Below are 23385 nucleotides of genomic sequence, written 5' to 3' on the forward strand. Positions count from 1 at the left end.
CACACAGCCCAGCCCGGAGGAACGATCCAAAGGGGATGAGCCAATCAAACGCAGTGCACCTGTCACCATAGCAACCCCAGCAGACACATCAGCTGTTGCTTCTGCAGCTCCAGCCAATGGGAAGCCAGGAAAGGAGACTTTAAAACCTTCACCCAATAAAACGCATGCTGTGAGTCAGAATCCACCACTCTAGATCAGGTGATCAAGTGGCTTCAGATCTGTTTTTGACACACTGGTGTAACATAAAGGGTGAAGGCTTATTGGTCAGTACCTAGAATATCGCCTGGGCATCCGCCCTGAATGTTTTGATATTGGGACCAGACATTGGAGAGATGTCGGAAAAGATGGTTGGGAAAGGTTGAGAAGACAGATGAAGTGGGAGGCTAGGGTTGAAGTTCAGGAGCGGCGCCACGTTCCTTTCTGTTCTTTTGTGCTTTTAAAACATAATCCTGTATAAGAATAAAGAATTGAGAAGTTTTAGCCAAAAATATATAGCTTCATGATCAGAAACGCTATGATTTTGCCCTTGCTCAAGCTAAACTTTGACTGGAGTTGGTGGTCTCAAAAAACAAAGTGAAAGAGAAAACAAGAACGTTTTCTGCTATCTTCAATTATTATAATGTGTTTAGATGAGTTGTTTGCCAGACACAATTAATTGCTTGAAGGGCATGAACAAAATATTGATCAGCAATTGTTATTTTTCCCCTTTCCTCTGAACATTTATGGGGGGGGCTTCATGCTCAAGATGTCCTCTTGGCTCTACCTGTTGAAGGGTGTGTGTGTGTGTGTGCTTGTGCGAGTGTGTTCGTGCACACGCGAGTGTGTGTGTGTGTGTGTGTGTGTGTTTGTGTGGGGAAGTGAAACATTAACCTCTGTGCCATATATGAGTGAGCTCCGTCATGCCGAAGTTTAAAAGTTTTCCACTGAAGAAACTCTATGTAAAGATGCACCTATATTATATATGTACTTAAATAACTTATCGAGCATCATTTGTATTAAATTTGCCATTGATTGGATTATATTGTTTGCTGCACTGGGACAGTGTAAATACATAAGCATTTCATGGTGTTGATATACACCTGGTAAAACAGTTGGTCACTGTTGTAGATCTGGTAACACTCGTTAGTTTGGTCTCAAATGTAGCTCTGTTTGACTGTAGCCTACATGTACACAATCAGAACTGTTGCCTTTGTTATTCCTGTAAAATACACTAACAGATCCCCTAGATCTAGAGCACAAGAACATTTGTTGATTTGGGAACTTTGTTTTGTGTTTTCATTCTTTTCTAGAGCAGTAAAAAGTTTGGTGAAGTTATTCCTAATTCTTAATACATACAAAGCACCGTAATGTTTTTATTTATGTAATGAATGTGGCAACTAACTAAAGATGTTAACAGTTCCACATTTACCATGGTCATGACATTATCAGACAGAACTACAAGATGGGGGCATGTCTGTTATTCTATTTGTTTAATTATTACAAAGCTGTCTTGTTTTAGTTGATTGTATTCAGTTATGACTTTATTTTATGCTAACTCACAAATTAGAGAATAACTCAAAGTATTCTACCACAAGTTTGAGCGTTAACTTTCCACAAGCCACTTCAGTTTTGCACTATGCGTGAGGGTTGCTTCTGTTCTTGTCTCTTTTTTTCATCATGCTTTTCATGTATGCTACAGTTTAGAAATACTGTACAAGTCCGGTCATAACTGCTGTTGACTGAACTGCAGGGAAGATGCAGTGGGCATAGATTTAAATCTCTAGTGTAAGTACTATGACATGGGGGATGAAGCAAAGCTGTATAAAGTAATAAAGTCTCTCAGAACAACTTTGTCGTAGTGCTGTGACTAGTGATGTCCAATCAAAATAAAACGCGAGACCGCGAACCTCATCTTTCCAGATGGAGATCTTTATAACTAAAATACAGATTACACTGCGCTTCTACAGAGTTTAGACGAGAGATCTTGCTCGGTTTGTCTCATATTTATTCAGTGACGTAAGGGGCTGACGGCGGTCGGCAGCTCCGGCTAGTTTCCGTTATATTTGGGAAGGAGATGGTCGGTGGAGTTTAGGGCGTTTTGTGGAAGAAAAGGCCGCTGTGAGTGAGACGGTAAAAAAAAAGACTGGGAATCATGCATCGGCTGTTTTAGAAGCGATCTAAAATGGCCATAAGGGAACTAAAAGTGTGTCTTCTAGGGGTAAGTGGGGGGAAAAAGTTCCTCAACATTCTTCCGTTTGCGGTCTGGACTATTAGAAATCCGCGTTTTGACTCGACACGGGTGTTGTAACGGGTTTATTTCGTTTATATTCGAGGGGTTTGAGGTGGCGGTGTGAGTCTGTTAGCTCGCTAGCCTGAAGAAACGGTGCGCGTGCAATAAACGGTCTGTAGTGTTGACTCTAAAAGATGCCGATCAGTTTATCAAATGGCGCGCGACAGGCAATTTTAGCTTTTTTAAAAATTGTTTTTCAAACCAGCTGCCGTTTAATCGACACACACGGTGCCATTGACCGTATCTAGCAAAAAAAAAAAGAAATAAAATACAGCAAATAATATTAAAGGAATGTCAATGGCGAAATAAGTTGTGTCGTTCATTACGTCATCGTCCGGTTTGGTTAACCTAGTGTGTTCATGGTAGTGTAATCTTATCTTATTATATGTAATATTTTAAAGATAAAATACACACAGACGTGTGTGTGTGTGTATATATATATATATATATATATATATATATATATATATATATATATATATATATATATATACACACACACACACACACACACACATAGAGTCCATTATATAGTGATGTGATGTGACCACCCTTTCCCCAGATTAATGTATGTCGTCTTTGTAATGACAGGACACGGGTGTGGGGAAATCAAGCATTGTGTGCAGGTTCGTCCAGGATCACTTCGACCACAACATCAGCCCGACTATCGGGTAAGGGCGTGTGTTGAGACTCACATTGCATGTGTCTGCGTGTTGGTATCTTGAAATGGGCTTGGGTAGCAGCATTATCCAGTCGTGTCAGATTTATGAGTGGGAGTACTGACTTCATCCTGCCTCCTTTGATCCTGGAATGCCACGGTTGCCCCGAGTCTAGGAGCTACAGCCGAGCTAGGGTCAGCTCTGTTTTTACTGCACACAGTTGTCTGCAGAGCCACTGTTCATGCGTTCAGTCGTCGTCATCATCAGCAGAGGAACACAGAGTCACACCAGACTTACACCTCACCTACAACAAACCTACACGTTTGTTTTTGTTTGTCAGAGATAAACCTATTATAACAGAACTTCATGCACGCATATGGTGGATCAAAACCAGTTGAACTGGTTTAGGAGAAACATAACACAAGCTCTACACTGTGAGATCTGTCTGAATTCATACAGACAGGAAGCACGCAGCTTTAAGAGTTGCAGAACAACTTGTTAGTCACATCAGAGATGAACAAACGTTAAAAAAAAAACAAGAACAAGTGCTCATAAACAAGCAAAAGCACTCACACTAGAGTCCAAGGAACAGGACCCAAACGCTCTTAATATGCAGTTACATGTCCTCTACGTGCAGTTCAGTGTATATGAGACAAATGCATGTGTAGTTGGTACTGCATGATGAAAGTGGGAATAGACCCGTGTTTGGCAGACATCTTTAAATAGATTGAGAAAATGGAGTGGCGTATTCCCGCTTTACGTCATATAGTCTCAGTAACTGACACTTTTCCAGTGTTTAAGGAGGCTGCCCCTCTGCTCTACACGTGCATCTTCATTGTCCTCCACAACAGCTTTGTGTGGTAGCGTTTTCAGAACTTCTTTGTGTGGTAGCGTTTTCAGAACTTCTTTGTGTGGTAGCGTTTTCAGAACTTCTTTGTGTGGTAGCGTTTTCAGAACTTCTTTGTGTGGTAGCGTTTTCAGAACTTCTTGCGTCTGTGTTTGTTTTGTCAGTGCGTCCTTCTTAACCAAGACGGTTCCCTGTGGCGGCGAGCTTCACAAGTTCCTCATCTGGGACACGGCGGGGCAGGAGCGGGTGAGTGTGGACTCTTCTCTGTCCGCTGGTTCCGCCATGGCCAACTTCCTGTGAGCAGGGCTCAACGGAGAACGTACAACCGTGACGGCCGCCCATCACACCTCAAGCCTGGCACTGTTTTAATAGCTGCTTCCAGCTCAGTCTGAGCAGGTTCGGCCCCAGATCAGCACTGAACCGCACAAAGCCGTAGCGCTGGGGCTGACGTGTGGGACTTGTAGACTCCGCTCGCAGGGCCCAGACGAGGTCTGGCTTCCAGCCCATGAGGACGGTGGACTTTCAGAAAAGTCCTGAGAATGTAGAGGGTGTTGTCATTGTGTCTGGTGTGGTGTGACCTCACTGTTTGTCTTAGTCATTCACAGGCTGGGGGGAAAAGTGTGTGTGTGTGTTTAAAAAATGCTTAGCAGGAATGTTGTCTGACCTGATGACACAAGTGTCGATATGTGGGCTTGTTCTGTCCTCATGGAAAAATGTTGCTCACTGTAATCTGTTCGGACACCGATGCCCCCCCCCCCTCAGTGTTGCATGTCCTGTTTTGACAACCCATCCCATAAACATCTGAGAATTTGCAGGGGAGTGCAAAATGTGTGTTTTTGTTTTTCATCTGCTAGCACAGATCAAACCCGTAAACATTTATATATTTGTGTTTTATTAATTCACTTAACTGACTAGAACATCCGCATGATGGTGAAACATTCCTCGTGAATCTCTCGTGAATTTTTACCCCCCCCCCCCTCCAGTTTCACTCGTTGGCACCCATGTACTACAGAGGCTCTGCTGCCGCGGTAATCGTTTATGACATCACCAAGCTGGTAAGACTCTCTCTGATCCTCCTGATTGGACAAAAGGCTGCCATGGCTACACTCAAATCAGTGACATTTCCTTGGTACATTAGCAGTATTAGTTTGACATGTTGTTGTAGCGTGATGCACACAGTATCTGCAGAGACGAGGCAGGGACACGTCCTGTAGTGTGGCACTGTTCCCTGGCCTGTTTTCTGCACTGCCGACACACCTGGTAGACCGTACAGCATAACGGCGGTGTCCCGTGTCCCCTGTCCCGTGTCCTGTCTTCTGTCTGTCTGCAGGACTCTTTCCAGACACTGAAGAAGTGGGTGAAGGAGCTAAAGGAACATGGTCCTGACGATATCGTCGTGGCGATAGCAGGAAACAAGAATGACCTAGGAGACATACGGTGAGCACCGCCATCCACCCGAGGAGGGGGGGCGTGTCTGCGGCTCCACCTGACTCCGCCTTTTGTTTACACAGGGAAGTGCCCACAAAAGAGGCCAAGGAGTTCGCAGAATCTATCGCAGCAATATTCATCGAAACCAGCGCCAGAAACGCCGTCAACGTCGAGGAGCTCTTTCACAAAATCAGTAAGTCCTACAAGCACACGAGGTTCAGGCAGGCGTCCGCGTCCTGCTAGCGTCCCTGCGGTCGGCGTGCGTGATGTCGGCCCGTGACGTCTTGTCTGTCTTGCTGCCTGGTGCGCAGGTCAACAGATCCCTCCGCTGGAGCACAGTGAGGTGGACAGCACAGAGTCCTTCAAGGTCACGCGGCCGCCACCCTCCTCCGCTCGCCGCTGCTGTTAGTACCGCCCACCGGATCCCCACTGGCCTTAGATATCTGCCTCCTGATACTCACGACCTGGAACGTGATCGCAAATTGACTTCAGTACTCGATACTCGATCTAATAACAAACAAAACTGTTTACACTTTAAAACCAGCGGTAAAGTTCTACGATCCAGTGGTAAAAGTTTAGATTCTGCTATTAATATGCATTTTAAAGAATGCAACCATTAAGTATGAAAGCGACTAGAACAGTATTTCTCATGTTGTTTGGTGCAGCATGACAGATCAGGGTTAGCAGGCTAACTCTGTACAGAAAGACCCCGGCACTAGGACCCTGGGTGTCTGATGTCCTCTTACTCACTTAGATGTGTCATCCCATATGAATGAGTTTATCTAAGAACAAGATTCAGGAAGAAGAAACGAAACTTCAGTAATTTGTACTCTGAGTATGATGCTTTTTTTTTTCTTCTTTTGTGGTTTGTGTCATAATGTTTATACTCTGAGAGTTGTTCAGAATATTTGTTTTAAGCTGTTTGTTCTATGTATAGTAGCAATTATTATAAACATACATTTTCTTCAGCTCAAACTATAATACCTATTCATGGAATATAATCATTAGTTCCTCATGTATACATGTCCAATACTGGCTCATGATGGGTTCTAATGGGTCATCATAACAGTTCCAAACCTAAATAAATTTATTAAATTCGATGTACATTTTAGGTTAGTCGTTAACATGCCTTTTGTTTCTGCTATACATGCATAATTCGTGCGAAGTTTCTTAAAACTGAAGTGGTTTGTCTGACACATTAAACATGTGTCACATTAAGTGCACGCAGTAGACTTCACGCCGTTTTACACGTCTCCATGTGGTAGGTTAGCTAGCCAAAATGTTTTATTTGTTACTAATCAGTCAAGTGCCCTTAACAAAATGTGGTACTGTAATCGAAGAAAATGCTAATCGTTGGAGTTTTGTGTTGAACGTGCTCTATCAACTAATTCCTTAATCCGTACTTACGAATGTAAAAGTTGACCGTTTCAGAGCAAACATATAGAAATGTTTTGAATTAAGGGACATTATCCTCAGACTGCATTGAAATTACTGAGGGTATAAAACTTGTGAGTTTATGGATTGTCCTAAATGTGTTGCCACGTTGTGCCTTGATGCAGATTAGTGTTTAGTTTTACTCTGCAACAGCCAGGATGTTATTTATTGTAGGTGTCGAATTTCCGAACAGCCACCAGAGGGCAGTGCAATCTCAAGCCCTTCAGCTAAATACGGCACGCTGGGTCTATTAGGGTCTTTTCCACAATCACAGTCGGTTATTGTCGCCTACCTTAAGTGCTTCGTGTCAGTTGTCACAAAAGCAGCGTGTAGTTTTGTACGCTGTTAATAGTGTTGTAATCGTGTTAATTTTTAAAATTCTCTCAATTCTCTTAAGACACAGGCATTGGGTTACAGTGCAAAACAAGACCAGATAATTTCAGTCGAATTAGCTATTTAATTCAATTCGTCGTTCATAGAGCAATATTAATTTTTTTATGTCTTATCAATATTATATATTGCTGCATTTCACTATAACTAAATGACCGGGGTGTTTTTATTAGTGTGTTGTTGTAAATGTATTACTTAACAATGCTTCCTAAACTGTCTGAAAGCAGTGATGTCCTATCCATTTACATGTGCGATCTGAATGACATGCGGACCACAGTAACATTTCATAATAACCAAGTTGTTAATAAATTTGTATTTCTAATTGTGGGAATGTTTTGTCTTTCCATTTTTATAATATTTACATTTCACCAGTTGAGGGCAGTAGTGACTTATTTGGGTTGCCATTAGCTCCGAACTCCAGGGGATACGATAATACAATATCATCCAGACGCATCACCCCACCGTCTTGGCAGATGTAGATTTTCTTGTGTGTGTGTGTGTGTGTGTGTGTGTGTGTGTGTGTGTGTGTGTGTGTGTGTGTGTGTGTGTGTGTGTGTGTGTGTGTGTGTGTGTGTGTGTAAGTGTAAGGCTCCGTCCGAAATTCCATACTTCCCTCCTATACAGTACTCCAAAGCAGTACTCAATAAAGGGTAGTATGTCCAAATACATACTACATTAAACAGTAAGCGAAAAGTACCCGGATGACGTACTGAATCCGGAGCCATTTTGAAGTATGAGATTGCAGCACACTGTCCCATGATTTAACTGGAGCATTTAATGGTGATCATGTGGTGTAATATGACGTAGGTAAAATGGCGCACGTAGTATGTCTCAGGTTGTATGCATACTACCCAGTCACCTACTGAAAGCGTACTACAGTGAAATCTACAGCATGCTTAAGTATGCCATTTCGGATTGAGCCCCCTGCTGTAGCTCCTCCCACCACCCCTTCATGTCCCCCTGCTATAGCTCCTCCCACATCCCCTCATGTCCCCCTGCTGTAACCCCTCCCACACCCCCTTCATGTCCCCCTGCTGTAACTCCTCCCACACCCCCTGTCCCCCTGCTGTAACTCCTCCCACACCCCCTCACATCCCCCTGCTGTAACCCCTCCCACACCCCCTCACGTCCCCCTGCTGTAACTCCTCCCACACCCCCTCACGTCCCCCTGCTGTAACCCCTCCCACACCCCCTCATGTCCCCCTGCTGTAGCTCCTCCCACACCCCCTCATGTCCCCCTGCTGTAACTCCTCCCACACCCCCTCATGTCCCCCTGCTGTAGCTCCTCCCACACCCCCTCATGTCCCCCTGCTGTAGCTCCTCCCACACCCCCTCATGTCCCCCTGCTGTAGCTCCTCCCACACCCCCTCATGTCCCCCTGCTGTAACTCCTCCCACACCCCCTCATGTCCCCCTGCTGTAGCTCCTCCCACACCCCCTCATGTCCCCCTGCTGTAACCCCTCCCACACCCCCTCATGTCCCCCTGCTGTAGCTCCTCCCACACCCCCTCACGTCCCCCTGCTGTAGCTCCTCCCACACCCCCTCATGTCCCCCTGCTGTAGCTCCTCCCACACCCCCTCATGTCCCCCTGCTGTAGCTCCTCCCACACCCCCTCATGTCCCCCTGCTGTAGCTCCTCCCACATCCCCTCATGTCCCCCTGCTGTAACCCCTCCCACACCCCCTCATGTCCCCCTGCTGTAACTCCTCCCACACCCCCTCATGTCCCCCTGCTGTAGCTCCTCCCACACCCCCTCATGTCCCCCTGCTGTAACCCCTCCCACACCCCCTCACGTCCCCCTGCTGTAGCTCCTCCCACACCCCCTCATGTCCCCCTGCTGTGCCCCCCCCCCCCCCCCCCCCCACAGCCACCCACTTCTGCATTGCCTTGGGTAGACATCCTTGTGCCAGATGGGTTTCAGACACAAATCTACTCATTAAACCTAGATTATGTCTCCTGGAAACCCAGAATATGCTTTCATTGCTTATTTGCTCTCATATTCTTTATTGTTTATATTGTTTATTGTTATTGTGGTGTTCCTTTCCACTCCCCTTTTGAGTCTTGGTTCCTCTCGAGGTTTCTGCATGTTCTTTGCAAGTTTTTCATGCAACTGTCACCTTTGGCTTCCTCACTGGGGGCTTTGACTCGGACATCAGTCAAGCTGCTTTCTGACAACACATTATAAATAAATGTACCCAATTGACATCTATGTAGTTGGAAGAGTTTGAATGTGACTTGGCTTGTACACTTCCCTAGCAGCCGTAAACGGTAGGCCCCAATCTAACTGTTTTACTGAGAACATTTAACAAACCTATCCTAAACCTTTCCTATCCCCAGAAGGGACAGGCTGAAATTAAAATAATGAAATTATTCATCAGAGCATTTCGGAACAGATAGACACATCACTGCTTAATTCTTGGCTTTTGGTGCAAACCACTGGCTACGGGGTTCTGACCCCTGAAGTGCTCGTTAAAGATGGGCGGGATATCCTCCTGACAGACGGGTAATGTGAGCAGACGTGAGATTCCCCTGTAGACGTCCTCGTAGAACTCAAGGTGTCTGCTACCAAGACATACGCAGCTTTTCCAAAGCCATTCCAGTGGTTAGAGGGATATTTCAAAGTGATGTATTCTTATAATAATGTTCCTGAAGACAGGGATATATGTTAATATGTATTTTATGTGATCTTGTATGTTATGTTCTCTTTAAAAAAAAGTTAATGTGCCATTCAGTATTATATAGCTGCCTAACTATCTATCCTATCTCTCGCTGTCTGACGAAGATAATTAAGTGTTGGTTGTGTTTACCAAGGATACCGGCCACATCTGTTTGCAATGTTTCTTCCACTTTGTTCTTGATTCTGCTCCAGTTTGAATCATCTCGATGCCAAAGTCCTGGTCCTGGTCCACGGATGTGCACAGCACCACCAAATCGAAGGTGTGGCGTGAAAGAAATGTATTTGACAACTTGGTGCGAGTCTGCAGGAGGGCGCTTTGTATCATCTTGACAGACTCATTGAGAAACATTAAAGAAAGAACACGCACACGCTTAAAGTCAGAGCACCTGTCCCCGGAGTAATGGGCTATGTGTTAGGTGTAGATTACCAATCATCATGAGTTAACGCTCTCTATGAACTACTGCCCCTGTCCCGTCTCACGCCCAACACTGCAATGCCCCAACCACCTTTCGGTCGACCATGAGGTGCCCCGGGTTAATGGTGAGACTCTGCGTGTGTGAGGGCGTGTGGGCAAGATATTAAGGGCATGAGTGGTGAAACACCCTCTATCACCCCACCCAGAGTCCTGCTGGATGGAGGTGGGGCAGGAGAACTGAACAACCCACCCCCCCCCCCCCCCCCCCCCCACTTGCCCCTCCACACACACACACACACACACACACACGCACACGAAAAGCGAGAACCTGTTGCCAAATGTCAGGAAAATGGTATTCTAGATCACCATGGGAACAGTCTAGCAAGAGACAACAGGAACAGGGAGACGGGCACAAAAGAGTCAGGTTGTCTACACGCGAGGAAGATGTGTGCTCTCTGCTCAGATCAGTCCAAGATGCGTTAAGTAACAATTTCATCTCTGAGCATCAGACTAAAGAAGCTTTGAGTAAGTCGCATATTACAACGTAACCGTAACGTGGTCTGTCTCACTGTTGGAACAGGAGTTAAGTACTGTGCTCTCTGCAGCTTCTAGAAAAGTAAGATAATGAATCCTCATCACACTGAGTCTTCATATAGTGTCACCACTTAATGTGTATTATCTGCTTGGCTTAATATTTCCTTGTGTTTAAAAAAAAACATGCTTGGTCTGTCTTTAATTTCAGGATTTCATGCATGAAGCTGACTCTAGATTATTGGACAAGGGGAACGTTCCTGTGATTTCTAGATTATTGGACAAGGGGAACGTTCCTGTGATTCTAGATGTGACGGACGTGTATTCACAGCGTTGTTCACGGTATCTCCAGACACAAACCACTACAGCTAGACAACAGGCCTTCTGCATCATTTATTCCTTCCTACATGTGCTGAACTCTGGGTTTCTGGGGCTCCCTCGTTTCCCACCCATGACCGTCCCACCGCCGCTTGACAAAATAAGTCTTGGCCTGAACTATTATTAAATTATTCAAATTTGAGTGAGCTGTTCAGTGGGTATAAAAATGGCAACATGATTGATTTTGTATTCAGATTTCAGAGCTCTGCTGATGAATTCCAGATGGGCAGCCTGCCCCGTTAGCCTTTTCTTTCAAAAAATAGAATCGCTTCTATTTTCTTGCTCCTTCCCGGACTGAGGAAGAGGGGTCGCAGAATGGTTCATGGTTGTTGAAGCTAGAAAACTGTACAGCAACTAGGTCACTGATGGGAGGAAAACTCTAGGCTACTAAAGAAACACAGGCAGCAATCATTTCAAGCTATTTCTATCCACAGTCATTGTGAGTCTCAGCCTGGATGTTGTCTATGACCAGATGAAGGCATCTAAGTGCCCTGCTCAATTACTGGCACTGAGCAAAAAAAAAAAATCTATGAACAAATACTTTTGCCATCTATTAGCTTGACTTTGTGCGAAGAAAAACTTCAGGGGAAATATTCTTGGAATTTAGCACAGTGTGAGTTTAGCTAGAAGCTAATATGGGACCCATCCACCATACATCACCTCTCCAGGTCTTTCAGAGGCCTGGAGGTGTTTCCTGATCCTCGTCTGCTGTTTTAGGACAGGAGACAGGCATGGCCGCTACTAAAACTCTGGAGCTGTTAGTTCTGCTAGACGAGCCAGTCCTCAGCCCGTGTTGGACTTTAGGAAACCTGGATCTAAAGTCTCCTGGTTTGGGATAGAGTTCATGATACATCCTGACAAGATCTCCAAGAATATTTCTGTCTCTTTCCACCCAGCTGCTTTTCAGCTCTGCCAATTTGCCTGGATGCTAAATGAGGAAGGACGTTTTAGACAACTGTTTAGAAGATTGCACTGTGAACTGGTCTTATGAGACACTGATCACCATAGCGTAGGTGTGTGGCTTCACCTCTGTGGAGTTTCTGAGTAAAGGTGAACTGTGGCATTTTACCAGTAAGGGGTATGTTATTTCCAGATCGTTGTTAAGATACATTTTTATCACTAAATCAGCTCTTAAGCAAAGCTTCTTTACTGCAGGGGGCGCTGCACTAGTGCAGACCTCCTTTGATTTAACACTGAAAAAAAATCACGTATGCACTCGTATTAATTTCACCGAACCTAAACAGATGTTATAACACGTTTGGAGTCTCGGGCTTGTAGGGCTGTAATGCACGCGGACGCGCGCGCGCACACACTGTAGTAGACTCTAGTATCTGTCCACAATCACCAGCTACCGAAATGTAAAACTTCCTGCTACTTTCTCCACCGTTTTCTGTGCGAGCCTTCGCCGCCCCAGGACTGTACTGCCCCAGACACCGACACCGACGTGATCATAACCTGACTCGCAGCTCCCCGCGGAGCAGGACACGGTTGTACACACTAGGCTGTATTAAAAACATTAAATATTAATATTAAAATGGCACTTTCAAGTGCAGCGCCGAGACAGACTCCGACTTGATTGGTTCAGGAACAATAAATGAACCGTATGTGGACATCACGAGGTCCACGTCTCACCCCGCAGGCAGCAAAGTGCGGGGAAACTCTTCGTTTGGACGCAAAACCGTTCAGCAACGTCAGCACACCACACTTATAAGACGCAGGTGTTGTGTAGGCTATGATGCCTTCTCAAGTTTCTTCCCACCAATCTTTTACCAGACATTTTTTGACGCCTTCACAATAAAAGACCCTAGCGTGCTGGTTCTGGTGCTGGTGCTGGGAGCTGACCACCATAGTGTGGGCATGAAAGAGCGTGTAGGTGGTAAGAGTGCGCTGCTATGTTTACCCGTTTCTCGGTTTGAAAGCCAGCCATGGGAAATTAGAATAGATGTTCTCATCATCACGGCACCTCCACCGCACTAATGCCACACTGCACTCCAGGCAATTAGTTAATTGCGTTTTAATGTTAAACCCATAGCAACAGATGAGGGCACCCTCTTCTGTCGGGTTAATGTGATCACAGACAGAGAGAGACTGACAGCGAGAGACTGGGTATAATAATAATAATAATAATAATAATAATAATAATAATAGTAATAAATAGGTAATGACGAAGCTGCTATAAACATAATTGCGTAATAAAATCTTCAGTCTTGTATTATGCTGTAAATACGACGGAATGGATCAAACGAAAACTGATCTCATATGCCTCGTTGGATTGAGTGTTGATTTTTCTTGTTTGTTTGAATGATGATCGAAGTGCTCCTTCCTCCAGTCGTCCTCCAAGCGCCTGTGATTTTCCAGGTATTGCCCCGATCAGGTAATATGTGTGCGATCTGCCCCCAGAGCTGCTGTCTCTGACTCCAGGTCCATCTGCCTTTCCGTGTCTGTTAATTTAATGCACTCCCTGCACTTAGATTACTTTTACAAGGTTTTACCACTTCTACAAGTCTAATAAGTGTGTTACCATAGCGGAGTTTCCAGGGAAACAGAAAGGCAGGAGGACTGCGTATCAATTATAGAGCCATGTGAATGTTGTTTTGTTCACCACCAAGTAAACTTTTCACATGTACGGAATTTGCCTGCGAGATGAAATTACAGACGGACGGATAGTGCAACAATTCTTGGCACTATCATACATTAAATTTACATGAAACTCGCCTCGTCATGTAAATATGTTCCGACTTTTGGACTTTTATTGATCTGTAGCAGAGAAACAGAGAGAAATGCGCTGTACATCCCCCACAGATTAGCCACGCCGTGTTTGGATTAAGAGCATAATTACACGGATTGCTCGTAATCCCGGAGACGCGCGCGGAGACATCGCGCTCTGCCATTGGCTGATTTAGCCCAACACCGTGGACGGGTGCTGCGATATAAACCCGCACTAGACAACCCGCACGTTTAGTCCACGTCCTGGATTAACAGGCTACGTTCTTTAAACCAGGCGGTATACGTCGGATGGAAAGAATAAGCAGTTACCTGTCACTCTCCACATCTGGACGCAGCGACTGTTTACAGTAAGTTACAGAAACTATTCAACAGGTATTTTATGAACGTTCCCTTAGGATCAATACTTACAACAATACTTCTTAACCACATTATATTGTCTCAAATTACCAGTTTTAGTAAAGAAAGTACATGCATATAAAATATATCGGTATTTAACAATGTTTTAAGAGGTATTACTTTTATATTTGCATAACATCTGTGCGATAACTTATTGGAACTGGCAGTACCTTGTTTCGATCTTAAGCTTTTCATCGTGTCAGTTGTAAGTAAAAGATCAGTAAAGACAGATAAAGATCAGTAGAGATCAGTAAAGACCGCTGCTTGATGTAACAGTATTTCGGAGAGTCGCCTGTAAATACCATCGTGTTATAATAGTATCGTATATAATAGTAAGGACGATACATGTTCCTGTAAAATTTACTTGGTTGGACCGGTCATTCAATAAAGTAACGCAGTTCTGGTGTCAGCGACACATTTGGATTAAATTTAGTAAATGCGTTTAACGTGCTTGAAGGTGCAAAAAGTTATTTTCTGCGCGTTTAGAAATGTGGGGTAAGTTCACAACGTGGGAGAGATGAAAATCAACAAAACACGAGAAAATAAACACTGTGATAATTAAGAAATTTAAAACCATTAACCTGTTAATCGTTCCCCTAATACTGAATAACACGTATTTTATCCACGCCGATTCCATACACCGTTATGGTTCAAATAAAGTCACTAACACATAATCCATTTAGTATCTCAACAGATAACGCTGTGCCACATTTAATGCTGCCTACATTATGGGCAACTGCATAAAGAAGTTAAATCCCATATCCACTGTAACAATTTGAAATTATATAATCTCAGTTGCCAGATTTGTCACCGTAATACAGAGATACTAACACTTACTGACCACGTCGAATTGTCGCACGTAAAAGTTGGAAGCGCTCTCTCTCCTGTACTGTGTCAGCTAAATGCAAATCAAACCCACGACGATCGATATTAGCGCTTCAGCAGCGCTGTCACTGGCGGAACATGACACTGCAGTCATGTAATGAAACTCCAGTCTTCTTTCTTCCTGGTATACTTCTGCAGGGTGTGACTCCTCCCACCGGCCCCGCCCCCACCACAGAGAATGTGGCTCCTGGAGAAGATTCGTGGTTCTGTGGAGGGCAACGTACTCCGTCAGGGCGAGTCCGGCGACAGGCAGAGCAAGGCCCCCTACAGCAACGTCCTGACGCCCGACAAGATCCCCGACTTCTTCATCCCGCCCAAGCTGGTGTGCTGCCCCCCGGAGGCCGAAACGCCTGAACTCAAGCCCAAGAACGAGTTGCACTCGTCGGCCTCGGAGCAGGCCATCTGTAGCAAGATGCCCCAGGGCAGCCCGCGTAGCCCCCGCCTGATGTGCAAACTCACCGGGGACTCCAAGAGTCTGCTCAAGGCCGCCAACCGCCACATCATACAGATCGAGAGCGCAGACGACCTGGCGTCGGGCGACGCCGCGGGCAACCTGACCACCAACGCCGACCCGCAGTCGCAGACGGCCATGTCGCTGCCGTACGTGCCCAAGGCGCAGACGTCGTACGGCTTCGCCACGCTGATGGAGAGCCCGCACACTCGTCGCAAGGAGTCGCTCTTCCACAGCGACCCCACCAGCCCGCTGACGTCGCCCAACGCCCAGCGGCGGGCGCAGGGTAACCACCTGAACCCGAGCGACTGCACCGCATCCCACGCCAACCCGTACCGCTACTTCAGCGGCGGCGAGAGCGACACGTGCTCCTCGGCCGAGTCCTCACCCTTCAACTCGCCGCTGCTCTCCCGCTCGGCCTCGCTGCTGCGCATGGTCACGCAGGAGACGCGGGTCAAGGTGTCGCGCGCCCGCCGCTCGCTGGCCCGCCACAGCTCGCTCTCCACCGACGAGTGCAGCTCGGTGGAGACCAGCCCCAGCGTCCCGCGCCGCTTCCGCTGCCCGCCCTCGCCCGCCTTCGGGGGCGGACGCAAGACGGGCGGAGGGGGGGGCGCCGGTTCCGACCGCCTCACGCAGCACACGGTCAACCTGCACAAGGGCGGCACGCTGCGTCTCTGCACGGACTACGACACGGAGGCGGCCCGTCTCCGCGTCCGCGTGCTGGCGGCCGAGGACCTCTACGACCGGCAGGTGGACGTGAAGACCATCAACTGTTGCGTGGCACTCTACCTGAACCCCGGCAAACTGCAGAAGCAGAGAAGCACCATCATCAAGAACAGCCGCAACCCCGTCTTCAACGAGGACTTCTTCTTCGACTCGCTGTCTGCGGCCCAGGTGAAGACCCTGGCCATCAAGATGAAGGTGGTGAACAAGGGCACCAGCCTGAAGAGAGACACGCTGCTCGGAGAGAGGGAGGTGCCCCTCAAGGAGCTGCTCGCGGGGTTCTAGCGTGCTGCCTTCAACCAGGCGCACTGCACTGAACAGGAGGAACCGGACCTGGACTCCCTGTTCAGTCTTCATTTTGCCCCATTCTCTTGCCCTGTGAGAAGTCACCTTTCCAGTTTTGTAGACCGAGTGCGTTAGTAAGAATGGATCTGTTTGTGTTTGCGCACGTGTGTGTTTGTCCATGCGTCTGTGCGTGCATTCTTCACGTATGCACAAGGTGGGGCGGTGTTTGAAGTCTTTTGTACATAAAACTAGCAGCTGTGAATGTGCGCTTTTGTGCGAGTGTAACAATCTTTTTGTCAGGTGTGTGTTTTGTTTTTCTTTTGTTTTTTCTTTGTGTGTGTGTGTGTGTGTGTATTCTAGGAACTTTCCTGGTTTACTATGGAAGCCCCGTTTCCATAGACGCCAGCCGCACATCTTCACGCCTCACTGGTGAGGCTGAGAAGGGGCGTGGCCACACACGGATGCTCTCCTCGTCCGTGACGGCCCAAGCGTAGCGGCGCTGTGTGTGGTTCCTGCCACACGTTCCCCATTAAGCCTCGTCTTGGAGTTTCCTCATCACTGGAGCATGTGAGGGATTTGGGTGCCAAATCGTTCGTTTCGGTTCCTTGTTTATTAATTATTGTAATTCTGACTATTTCAGCCGAGTAGTTTTATGGGATGATATCACACCAGCCTTACGGATGGCAATCTGCAGCCAATGACGACCACAGGACTGGACAGGCTCTTGATTGGACCCTCTGTACAACGCCATGACAACTACACTGTTCCTGTAAATACCAGGCCACTCGTGGTGTACGTTTGAACTTCAATGAGTATTTGCAAAGTCTTGGCATGTTTGTTGAAATGTCCTGTGCTCAGCTGAGGCCTGTCTGCACGGATTCATGCTTTTCTTACCCGGTGTTGAATTCTTTAGCACTACCAGCAAGTACTTTGCTTTCATACACCATGGCCGTTGATGATCATGTCACTGTACAGTTACAACTCATCAGACTAATTATATGGAATTTGTAATTGTCTTCACTGAAATCATCTATTGTACTGGTTTAACGAGCCAAACATGAGCATGGCTCCGTGTATAGCATCTTATATTTCAGAGAATCCCCAATGAGAGTTCTGAGAATGATTTAATCAAGTTAGCGTTGGAAGCTCTCTACAAGGTAGTGCGGATAAAAGCTCATAGTCGCTATTCCTGGCATAGCATGTACCTGCGCCCTTGTCTGGCTGTGGTTAGTGTTTAATATGCTGTGAGAAGGATTTCGTGTTAACCTTTCAGAATAAAAGGCTAGTCTTTTGGCGGGAAATGTCTTGGGTACTAAGCCTGCAAAACAAATTAACAAATAAATATTAGAGACAGTCAGGCACATCAACAGACAGCCAGCCAATCAGGCTCCTTGTTTAGTCCAATTTTTACAAAATCCATACTTACATACATGACTTGCGCCGGACCTGTCCAAGACCTGTAGGGTCTGGACCATTTGAAACCCATCTCCAGGTCTAGCCACTGAAATGACCCTCAGTAAGCCGGTGATGTCCCTGCTCTTGTATCAGCACTGATTAGAGCAGTCGAATCGCGGGTATTAGATTCCCTCTTAGCTTTGTTTCAAGACCAGAGACTCCCCTTTCTGTAGCAGCCAGTCAAAGTGCAATTAACTCTGGGCAAATGACTTCTGACTAGCAGACAGCCCTCAAACATAAATGCTGCAACAAGGGTCTGCATGCAGGAGGGAGTTGAATATTGATCTTTCATTTTGGCATTCCTGTGGATGAGATTAAAGTGTCTCGCACTTGCTTTCAGACTTATTGAAAAATGAAGTGCCTATCCGTGGAACTTGATGCGTGGCCTTTGGTGTGTCATGTGGTAGGTCTGTGGGTGCGTTTTGGTAGGTCTGTGTGCTCGCGTGGCAGGTCTGTGCATGTCTGTGGTAGGTCTGTATATGCGTGTGGTAGGTACATACATGCGCGTGGTTGGTCTGTATGTGCATGTGGTAGGTCTGTACATGCACATGGTAGGTCTGTATATGCACATGGTTGGTCTGTATGTGCACGTGGCCAGTGTGTACATGCATGTGGTAGGTCTGTATGTACGTGTGGTAGGTCTGTATGTACGTGTGGTAGGTCTGTAAGTGAGTGTGGTAGGTCTGTATGTGAGTGTGGTAGGGCTGTATGTGAGTGTGGTAGGTCTGTACATGCGTGCGGTAGGTCTGTAAGTGAGTGTGGTAGGTCTGTATGCGAGTGTGGTAGGTCTGTACATGTGTGTGGTAGATCTGTAATTGAGTGTGGTAGGTCTGTACGTGCGTGTGGTAGGTCTGTATGTGCGTTCCCCCTCTTTCACGCTGCATGCGGGCATACATATTAGCCAGGTCACCTGCATTCGCTGAATTAAAATAGATGTAGTGTAATATATTGTGCCTCCCAGTTCTATTGTGTGGGTGTTTTCTCTATTTTCAGTGGTGGTTATTGGTTTTGAGTGAGTGCGTTTGTCATCGTGTACTTTCATGGTTTATTTCATCACACAAGGATTCCTGTAGTGACTCTTGGCTCCTCCCTAAAGCTCCTCCCTCTCCTCCCCCAACTTTACATTGATCCCTGAGCCCGAAGTGAAACACGGTATTGACTTGTCTATTTTGGTGCCTCGTTCAATAAAGGTTCTGTAGATGCTGTGATTTTCCTTGCTGTGAAGTTTTTATTTATTTTTTCTAAATATTCCCTGGAAGGTCAATAACACCTTCCAGCTCTGATCATGAGCTCTTTCTGTATCTTGACATTTGCACACACAAGCATTTTTATTAGAAATAGCACTTAAAACCCCACTTCCTTGTGGGTGTATGCATCATGTCATGCATGTTAGTCGTTTTCTAGCCTATGATCACAGCTCGGGATTTGACATTCACACTAGCGCTAAATGGTGGACCACTGTCCATGCAATGGTGACATGACACCTGTTGAAAAGAAGGACCCAGGTGGTGAAGGGGCTGGTGAAAAAGTGGTATTATCGGAGTATGCTCACTACGTTCACATTACCCCTTCCTGTGTTCACAAATGTGAGAGTTCATTTTCTCATTTTCATCTTGTTCCTGCTCGAATGTTCACCAACAACATCGCGACCGTCAATGAATACGCAGCTCCACACTGCAGAACTACACGTCTACATTTGAAGGTGCATTCAGCTCCTAACACTCCATAGAGATTAAAATCACAGCCTCTCTTCTGTCAGTCAATGCTGCTGCGTTACATTACACAAAGTCAAACACTGAACGGACATGCTGGCACAGTTTAAACCAGTGAGCTCTTACAAGATCATGTCATCCATACGACAGAAACACGGAGCTTAAGTCCAAGTGTTTTTTTTTGTTGTTTGTTTGTTTGTTATACTTTTGAATGTGACATCAGTGACACATCAGTGATTTTATGACTGATTCATCAAATAACTCTTGTAAATGCTGAAGGAGACTGTGGCCATAAGTTGTGGATCTATCTTTGGGCTATTTTGCTCAGAAAGCAAAGCAAGCGGGGTTCTGTGAACGCAGTCAGGAAGGCTGAATGTAACTTTAATGGGAGTCTTTGTCAGTGTGCGCAAATGGACCCAGCAGGACAAATAAAAAAGCCCCGTGCCCAGACACTGCCCATGACAGATGGAAGCTATCTGCTAACAGTAGGTCAACTAGTCATCAGCCAATTAAGACACATTAAAGTAACTACAGTCCAGATGGAAAATGAGACCCACTCGTTCCATCAATAGGACTATAATGTTATAATTCTAATGATAATTGTAGGCTGCTCTATTTGCAGATCGACTCGTTGGGCTCAGGGACGAACTCGGTACCGTTCAGTCCATTTGTACCCGGCCGCTCCTACGATGACGCTAGATTCCACACTTTGTGAAACAACAACAAAACTGGAGGGGCTGTGGGAGGGGCTATAGGAGGTCTGTGGGAGGGGCTCGGGTCACAGCGTAAGAGCCTCCAGGGGTAAAGATGCTCCCATGTTTTGGTGTTCTCCTTCTTCTCCATTCACGCTGGCTCTGATGTAATGTTGATATAATCCTAGTAAATGTGTTGTTGGAGTTTTGCACGCCGCAGCGTGAAGGCGAACTTATTTGAGAGCATTGAAATTACAACATTTCCACACATCGCATTATGGATTGGGGTGGGAGGAGGAGGGGGAGGGGGGCTTGGTCTGGGGTTTCCATGGTAACAAAGGCTAAGATTTAAAGTCTGCTTTGGACTCCAGTACAGTACGATTTACATTTGCAGTACAGTCTCAGACTGACGCTTCATTACAATTGTACAATTATCCCCCTCTTTTTGTAGTCTCGCTTAAAACATGTCATTATCACGCGTTACCACACAACAGGACCTTGTGTCCTAGAGGGCGGAACCTGTCCCGGTCTCTCTGGTGTCCATGAAGCCTGTAATATAGCTATGAATATAATATGACACTGCCGTTCTGAGGGCTTGTACAGGAAAAACAACCTCCTTCACTCAGCGGCTCATGTTCACAGCCCAGAGGACCTGAACACTCTGAAAGGCCATGTTCGCTCTGACCTAACATGGCTAACCCCTGATAATTGGTCTGATAATTAGCTTAATGAGCTGGGATTGACGTGACAGCCAGGGGGGAAACACAGAAACGTCCAGGGTGAGGTTCTCATATCTGGGTCCTAATTTTACCGTGTGCCTATGATTTCCACACCATTACGGCGAAAGGTAGTGACCCTTCCTGTCCAATCGCACTGTAGCAGAAACACAACCATCCATGTCATCAAGTGTTTGCAGTCCACACAATTCGCATTCAATCAGATGTTGACACACAAATTCAGTGTCCTCTGCTGCTTGTTAAAATATAAACCTCTGTGTGTGCTTTCAAGTTTATGCTGTGTTTGAAATATGTCTTTCATAATTAAATGGCCAGTTTTCTTTGATCTTAGCGTAGCTCATTGTATGCTACCCAGCTATTGCTTACAAGTGTTGGGTCAAATGTGTCCAGCGATAAACTCCTTAATGTCGCTAATAATGGTTTACCTCCCAGTGTCCTAACGACACTGTGCTGTTAGTCACGGTTCGACTCTTTAAGCCTTCGAGTGTGAAGTCGATGACAACTGTGTTTTCACTTCCAAATGATAGTTGGTGTTTTGAGATAAAACAGAAATCAGTCTAGTGAAACATTTTCACCCGTGTGAAACACTGCAGTTCACCAGTATGTGTGTGTAACAACTATAATGTTTGTTTCATGTTTATCACGTTTTAAAGATGTGACATTCACACAAGTCACTTGTTTCTTGTTGAAATTAGATAAATGTAGGTGCATCAGGTTTATTGTCCAAGGAGGTTTGCTACGATTGCTGCTACCAGACTCAGCTCACCGTGAAATGTCATTCAGGGGTCTAATATTATTGATCTAGCAGTCTTTGACTTTTTTACACCATATGGCAAATGTTACTATAGCAACTATGGAACCATTGTATTATAAAGAAAATGATAGGTAAGAGGTCACATGACTAAAGTGAAAATTACTATACATTATATGAAGCGAAAATTCTACAGGTCTGTCAAATCATTTATATTGCTTATAGATTTCAGAATGCTTCTTATTTGCTTTAAACCAGACCGTCTACAGCTATATGACCTCATGTCACTTTAGTCAATGAATAGTTTGACCAGAGATGGTAAAAATAACCTCAGCTTTCACTGCGTGTTAATCACCAAGATGGTTTTGTTACTTTTCAATAACATGAATATCACAACACACTTTTTGCCAAGAGATCAAGACCCACATTGTAATAGCAAAAATATATAGAACCATATGCAAAAATTCTGTCAAGTAGGAAATATTTCACACTGTTTCGGCAAATCAGTCTCTGCTTTCACCATGAACAGGAAAAGAACTGTTTGATGTCAGCATAAATTACTTGATAAAAGACCCAAAGGCCTTTCAGAAGCACACCGTATCAGCGAGAAAAGAGAATTTATAATTCCATTTGAATAAACAGTAACCCATACTTTTCCCCACAACCCCATTGTATTCTTCGGCCGTTTCTTTATTTTAATTTTTATCAGATGGTGTGAGGACAAAAATGAAAAACGCAGAAGGTTATCATTTGCTCTGGATTGTGAACAAAAGATGAGGGAACTGGGGTGGCTCAGAGGTCTGGTCGACTGGTTTGGGTCCACCTCCAGAAGTCCAGTCTGACTGGTTTGGATCCACCTCCAGAATTCCAGTCTGACTGGTTTGGGTCGACCTCCAGAAGTCTTTGACAATGCAGACAAAAACCGCTGTTTTATAGGCCATTTGCATGTAATTGTTCCTTTAAAAACTCACATACCTATTATGTAATATGTGTGGGTTTTGTGTACATATGTGTGTGCAAGACACTATACAGAGAATATAATGAGACTTCAGATGCTTTCCTTGGTCTTGACGTGCTACCCAGGCAGTAAGGAAATCTCCAAACGTCGTTTTTCTTTTATGTCGCTGCCATAGCAACATGCAAAACTTGTGGCACTTTTATTTCCAATTTGGCTCTGCCAAATTCAAACAGCCTAAATTGGTGTCTTTAGAAGACAAACTGCAAGATCCTATTGGGAAAAGTGGGAAATATTAAGGGAGACATTTTTCATTTCGCTAAGAAAACTTCTCATAAGACACCAGCTAAACACTGTGGTACCCTAACTAGATTCCAAGCAGTTCATTGTCTTCAGAAACCATGAATATTTCAGCAGAACAACACTTTCATTCCCAGAGACCTGAGGAGCAGCGTGTGAACACAGGTGAACCACTGCCAGACTTTTTTGCCGTGTTAGTCCATTGCTTTCTTGCTAATGGAGACACAAGTTCAGGAGTTTACTGAATTATGCGTAGTAATTGTCTGTGTGGGACTGCAACACTGAACAG

General features: G+C 45.5%; 3 protein-coding genes across 4 annotated transcripts in view; all 3 read left to right on the forward strand.

Moving 5' to 3' along the window:
- ralbp1 (ralA binding protein 1) overlaps positions 1–436 on the forward strand; it is an 11145-nt gene extending 10709 nt beyond the window's left edge. For both annotated transcript variants that reach the window (XM_076982284.1, XM_076982285.1), the window contains exon 10: positions 1–436. This exon is cut by the window's left edge and continues 140 nt beyond it. In XM_076982284.1, the coding sequence (XP_076838399.1) occupies positions 1–193 (193 nt within the window). In that variant the 3' untranslated portion in view covers positions 194–436.
- A 1535-nt stretch (positions 437–1971) lies between these two features.
- Positions 1972–5757, forward strand: rab31 (RAB31, member RAS oncogene family). Its single transcript, XM_076982286.1, has 7 exons — positions 1972–2197; positions 2861–2940; positions 3940–4021; positions 4759–4830; positions 5106–5212; positions 5287–5396; positions 5515–5757. Exons 1-7 carry the CDS (start codon positions 2162–2164, stop codon positions 5610–5612), a joined length of 585 nt encoding a protein of 194 aa, XP_076838401.1. The 5' UTR covers positions 1972–2161; the 3' UTR covers positions 5613–5757.
- Positions 5758–13601: 7844 nt separating this feature from the next.
- LOC143483233 (C2 calcium-dependent domain-containing protein 4C) lies at positions 13602–20579 on the forward strand. Its single transcript, XM_076982055.1, has 2 exons — positions 13602–14101; positions 15174–20579. The coding sequence occupies exon 2, from the start codon at positions 15214–15216 to the stop codon at positions 16492–16494; it is 1281 nt and encodes a 426-aa protein (XP_076838170.1). The 5' UTR covers positions 13602–14101; positions 15174–15213; the 3' UTR covers positions 16495–20579.
- Positions 20580–23385: the final 2806 nt, after the last annotated feature.

This window comes from Brachyhypopomus gauderio, chromosome 19 (assembly GCF_052324685.1).
Source record: "Brachyhypopomus gauderio isolate BG-103 chromosome 19, BGAUD_0.2, whole genome shotgun sequence".
NCBI classification, from domain to species: Eukaryota; Metazoa; Chordata; class Actinopteri; order Gymnotiformes; family Hypopomidae; genus Brachyhypopomus; species Brachyhypopomus gauderio.